Source organism: Penaeus japonicus, unplaced genomic scaffold (genome assembly GCF_977035675.1).
Source record: "Penaeus japonicus unplaced genomic scaffold, GWHDUDI00000001_assembly GWHDUDI00000020, whole genome shotgun sequence".
NCBI lineage: Eukaryota > Metazoa > Arthropoda > Malacostraca > Decapoda > Penaeidae > Penaeus > Penaeus japonicus.
This window is the reverse complement of record NW_028234422.1, coordinates 28,537,294-28,542,293: the sequence shown is the minus strand read 5'-3', so window position 1 is coordinate 28,542,293 and position 5,000 is coordinate 28,537,294. Positions and strand designations below refer to the sequence as shown.

The following is a 5,000-nucleotide window of genomic DNA, read 5'->3' as shown; positions in this document are numbered from 1 at the left end:
AGCAGGAGGAGCGAGCGCTGGAAGAAAGACAGAGGCAGAAAGACGCACAGAAGGCGCAACAGAAGGATGTTGGTTCTCCCTCTTGGACGTGCCCTGAGGGATGCGTCTGCCTGTCTTTTCCACTCTGGTCCTCGGTCGAGAGCTGGGCAACTCAGAAACTCCCGGAGAAGGACGCCGGTCGGAAGAGCTACCGGCGACTAAACATTCTCTTGCAGTGATCGTCCGTTCGCGCGAAGACCTGTCGCAGCAGTGGATTCGCCGCCCGAACGGACAGGAGCAGAGGAGTGACCGACCGCGGAGTATTCGCCCTCGGATGGAGGTTTCAGCAGGTAAGGCTCGTCCGTCGCCAGAGACGCGTGCACTCGTGATTGGTTGAGGTCTGGTGATGAGGAACTTTTCTGTTTGACCTGGCTGCACTGATCCTCTCTCTCCACGGAGTAAACGGACCTGTGACATATATATATACATATATATGTATGTATTATATATATATAATGTATATATAATATATATATATATATATATATATATATATATATATATATATATATATATATATATATATATATTTATATATATGATATATATGTATACGTATATATTTATTTATGATATATATGTATATGTATATATTTATATATGATATATATGTATATGTATATATTTATATATTATATATATGTATATGTATATATTTATATATGATATATATGTATATGTATATATTTATATATGATATTTGTATACGTATATATTTATATATGATATATATGTATACGTATATATTTATATATGATATATATGTATATATTCATATATAGGTATATGTATATATTCATATATATGTATATGTATATATTTATATATATGTATATGTATATATTTATATATATGTATATATATATATATATATATATATATACATATATATATGTATATATATATATATATTTATATATATATATATATATATATATATATATATTTATATATATATATATATATATATATATATATATGAAAGAAAGAATGTACGTATATCTTTGGTGACATACCCGCCTACTTATAATTATGAATGTCTTGTGTCATATGCATATTATATACTTTTAAAGTATATATATACGCCTCTGCATACATATTTATTTATATGTGAGTGCTTTTACGTGTAATTATGTACTACATATGCCGCAAGAGTCACGTAGAAATTTGAATTCATAATTATCCTTTCATTCATAAATACATGCGCGTGTAAATGCCAATGTTGATGAATGAGCATGCATCGTGACCTGCCAGCGGGTGACGCAAGGCAGAGAGGCAGGGTTGCGTAGGGGCAGTCAATGAAGGGGGGAGGGGGAGAGGGGGGGGAGTCGCTGGATGTCTGCTCTTTCTTTTTCCGTTGTTCGTTTTTATTTTTGCTTTTGTTTCTTTTTAAATTTGATACTAGCTGATTGTGTGTGTGTGTGTGTGTGTGTGTGTGAGTGTAGTGTATGGGTATACACACATATGTATATATATATGTATATATATATATATATATATATATATATATATATATATATATATATATACTGTATATATAATTAATTCATCATAAGAATTTTCCTATTATATAAATTTTATCATATTTGATGCTGTTTCTCAATAATTTCTATTCCTTTTGTTCTATATTGTTGTTACTGAAATAGATTCAACTTTGTGTGGAATCCGACATGTGATATGAATCATTTATATCTTTTAATTAAACAGCGCTGATATATTGATTGTAAAATCAAACGTTGAAGTTTAGAAAATTTAATAAACAAAATCTTGTATTAAGAAAAAAAAAGATTTATTAAAGAATATTACTTTCAGAAAAAAAAATGTTGAATGTGAACCAGCCATTATAAATAATATTTTAGTTCTCTAGTCCCATTATTTTACTCAATCAATAAATATTTGATGTGAAAATAATCGATGTGACTTTCACCACATGATTGTAATACAGTTTCCTTCTATGTGGTTCTTTCACAATCAAAATGTGGAATTGATTATGCGCATTTCGGCTTTCAATTGTTTCTCTTCGAACTGGCGTGACCGTTGCGCCTTTTCCAGCCACTGACAATTGAATATATTACCTTGGTGATATCTTCCCCATATCTAAAGTTGAGATGTTGTTTTTTTTCTAATGCTTATTTTATATTGTATGAAACTTGGAGTAATGATTGATGAATGAAGAAAACAATGAAATATTTGAAAATTATGTATCATCTTTGTAACCTTTGCCATATCTGAGAGCATGATTTAGATGTAGGGGCCTACTTATTTGATTTCGTATAATAATTACACTGGTAACTTTTCTTATATTTGCTTAACACATCTATATTATAATTTATCAATTAGCTCTTAATATCAATAAAACATCAGTATATCTAGCTTTTTAGGAATTTCATTCAGGATATTTTGGCCATGATAAATCCTACATTGTCAATCTGTCTAATCTACCGTGAATTAGAGGACGTAGAGTTATTGCATAATACATTACCCATAACTCCCTTAACGTCGAAAGGACATATGCCAGCCCATGGTTATATAAACTGTATATCAACTTTAAACCAGTTTACAAACCATGATAGACACTATACACCAGTAATATACTATACTCTACTTACAATAAGTGCTATGTACCAGGTATATGCAATAACAAAAACAACGATATACGGATATATATTTTTGCTTATTTATGGAAATAGAAAATATATACTATGCTATACTATATCAGCACATAATGATATACACTATACTACACTAGCGAAATATAGATGTAGATCTTTACCTACATATGGAAATAGACAATATATACTAAACTATATCATGCTATACTATACTATGCTAAACCAGCTCATGATGATATAGGCACTCTTTACCATTCTACGCCATGCAACCTAAACATGCAAGAGCTCATTATTAACTCTCGTCTTACGCACACAGAGACAGCTGCTTTATAATGACGATTCCTTCGGCGAAACGTTTATCGAGGTCAACCTTCGACACCCAGGAAGCAACAACCGGAATGTGGTGAGTGTTTGATTCATCTTACTCACCTCCCATCTTGCTTTGCTCTCATACTCACCCAAAGGTAACAGATGGAGTGAGTGCTTTACTCACCTATCTTGCTTTATTTTCATACTAATCATATTCCTAAAAGTGAGTCATAAATGTGGCGAGTATTTGATTCACCTTTACTGGTAATGTGGTGAGTACTTGATTCATTTTACTCATCTGCCATCTTGTTTTGCTTTTATATTCACACGAAAGTCATCTCTAAATCCATACCAGTGAGTAACAGATGTGGTGAATACGTGATTCACCTTCCACCTGATAGGCTTACAGTCATATGTATAGTCACATATTTTAATATTTTCATTAGGTAGCGTCTTCTATTACTTATACATTTCTTTGTTTCTTTGTATTTAAAGAAAGTGCTTTGATTCCCTCACTTTGTCTCACATAACCTCAAATTATGGAGGCTTGTTATCACCAAGTAGGAGCTTTAAGGTTTAGCTATAGTGCAATGTAAATGGTTAATTGCTTATAGAAATAACATTGTAATTTCCAAAACGGTATATATATCTTTTAGATAATGTGACAAATAGAGATTCCCATTTTTACGCCATTTCGCACATGTATATACTTATACACTCACATCACACCTATACAGACACTTGCACACCTACTTAGATACTTACACACCTACTCAGACACTTATACGTACACACACACACAATTTACATTCTAAACCATACTTTACTCGACTGAATGTACAGTCTCACCTCCTTTCACACTACCCACCCTCACTCCCTCACACCTTCACTCCCTCACACCCTCACTCCCTCACACCCTCACGCCCTCACTTCTTCACACCTTCACACCCTCATTCCTTCACACCCTTACTCCCTTACACCCTCGCATCCTCACACCCTCACTCCCTCACACCCTTACTCCCTTACACCCTCGCATCCTCACACCCTCACTCCCTCACACCCTTACTCCCTCACACCCTCCCACCCTCCCACCCTCACTCCCTCCTACCCTCCCATCCTCACACCCTCACTCCCTCACACCTTCACTCCCTCCTACCCTCCCACCCTCCCATCCTCACACCCTCACGTTCTCCTTTGTCCCCAGACGCGCGTACACAACTGGTCCGTGTACGTGAACCCCGTGGGCGTGGACGCGGGCGTGAAGTTCTTCCAGTCTCGCTGCGTGGCCGCTGGATTCCGCTGGAACCCCTTCCTTATTCATCTCGCTTTCCCTAATGATGTTAGTGTCCCCGTGTTGTTGTTGTTGTTGTTTTTAATTTTATCATCATTATTGTTATCATCATTTCTATTATTTTCATTATTTTTAGTATTATCATTATCGTTATTATAGTCATTATTATTGTTAACATCATCATTATCATCATTTAGATTATTATCATTATCATTAAGATAATCATCATTATCATCATCATTACTGCTGTATTCGTCACCATCACTCATTATTACTACCATCATTATCACTATCATCATCATTACCCTTCTACTACACCCCTTCTTCTGCCGCGCCGCCTCCGCAGAAGGACTACTACGACCGCGAATGCAGCCCCGAAGTCCCTCTGCGCTGCGACGTCGGCGATCTCTCCGGCAGACTCGGTCCCATCGACGTCGGGGACAAGAGATACGTCTTCGTGGATAAGAATCTCCCGCTGAGTGAGTGCGTCTGGGTGTGTTGGGGGAGGGAGGGAGGGAGGGAGGAGGGGGGGACGGGGAGGGAGGGAGGGGGAGGGGTATGTTTGGGGAGGGAGGGACGGGGTCGGGTTAGGGGGACGGGGGATGGAGGGATTGGGAAGGGTATGTTTGGAGGGGGAGGAGGGTATGGTATGGGGAGAGGGAGAGGGAAGGGGAAGGGAAGGGAGAGCCTCTCTCTCACAGAGAGAGAGAGGGAGAGAGAGAGAGAGAGAGAGAGAGAGAGAGAGAGAG

The 5,000-nt window shown here is 37.0% G+C and overlaps 1 protein-coding gene across 1 annotated transcript in view; it reads left to right on the top strand.

Annotated features, from left to right (window-relative positions):
* Positions 1-5,000, top strand: part of Rsod (superoxide dismutase family protein Rsod) — a 65,761-nt gene that overhangs the window by 54,235 nt on the left and 6,526 nt on the right. Inside the window, exons 11-13 of the mRNA XM_086548276.1 lie at positions 2,968-3,054; positions 4,165-4,299; positions 4,598-4,730. Coding sequence (XP_086404402.1) covers positions 2,968-3,054; positions 4,165-4,299; positions 4,598-4,730 — 355 coding nt within the window. The remainder of the gene's footprint in view (positions 1-2,967; positions 3,055-4,164; positions 4,300-4,597; positions 4,731-5,000) is intronic.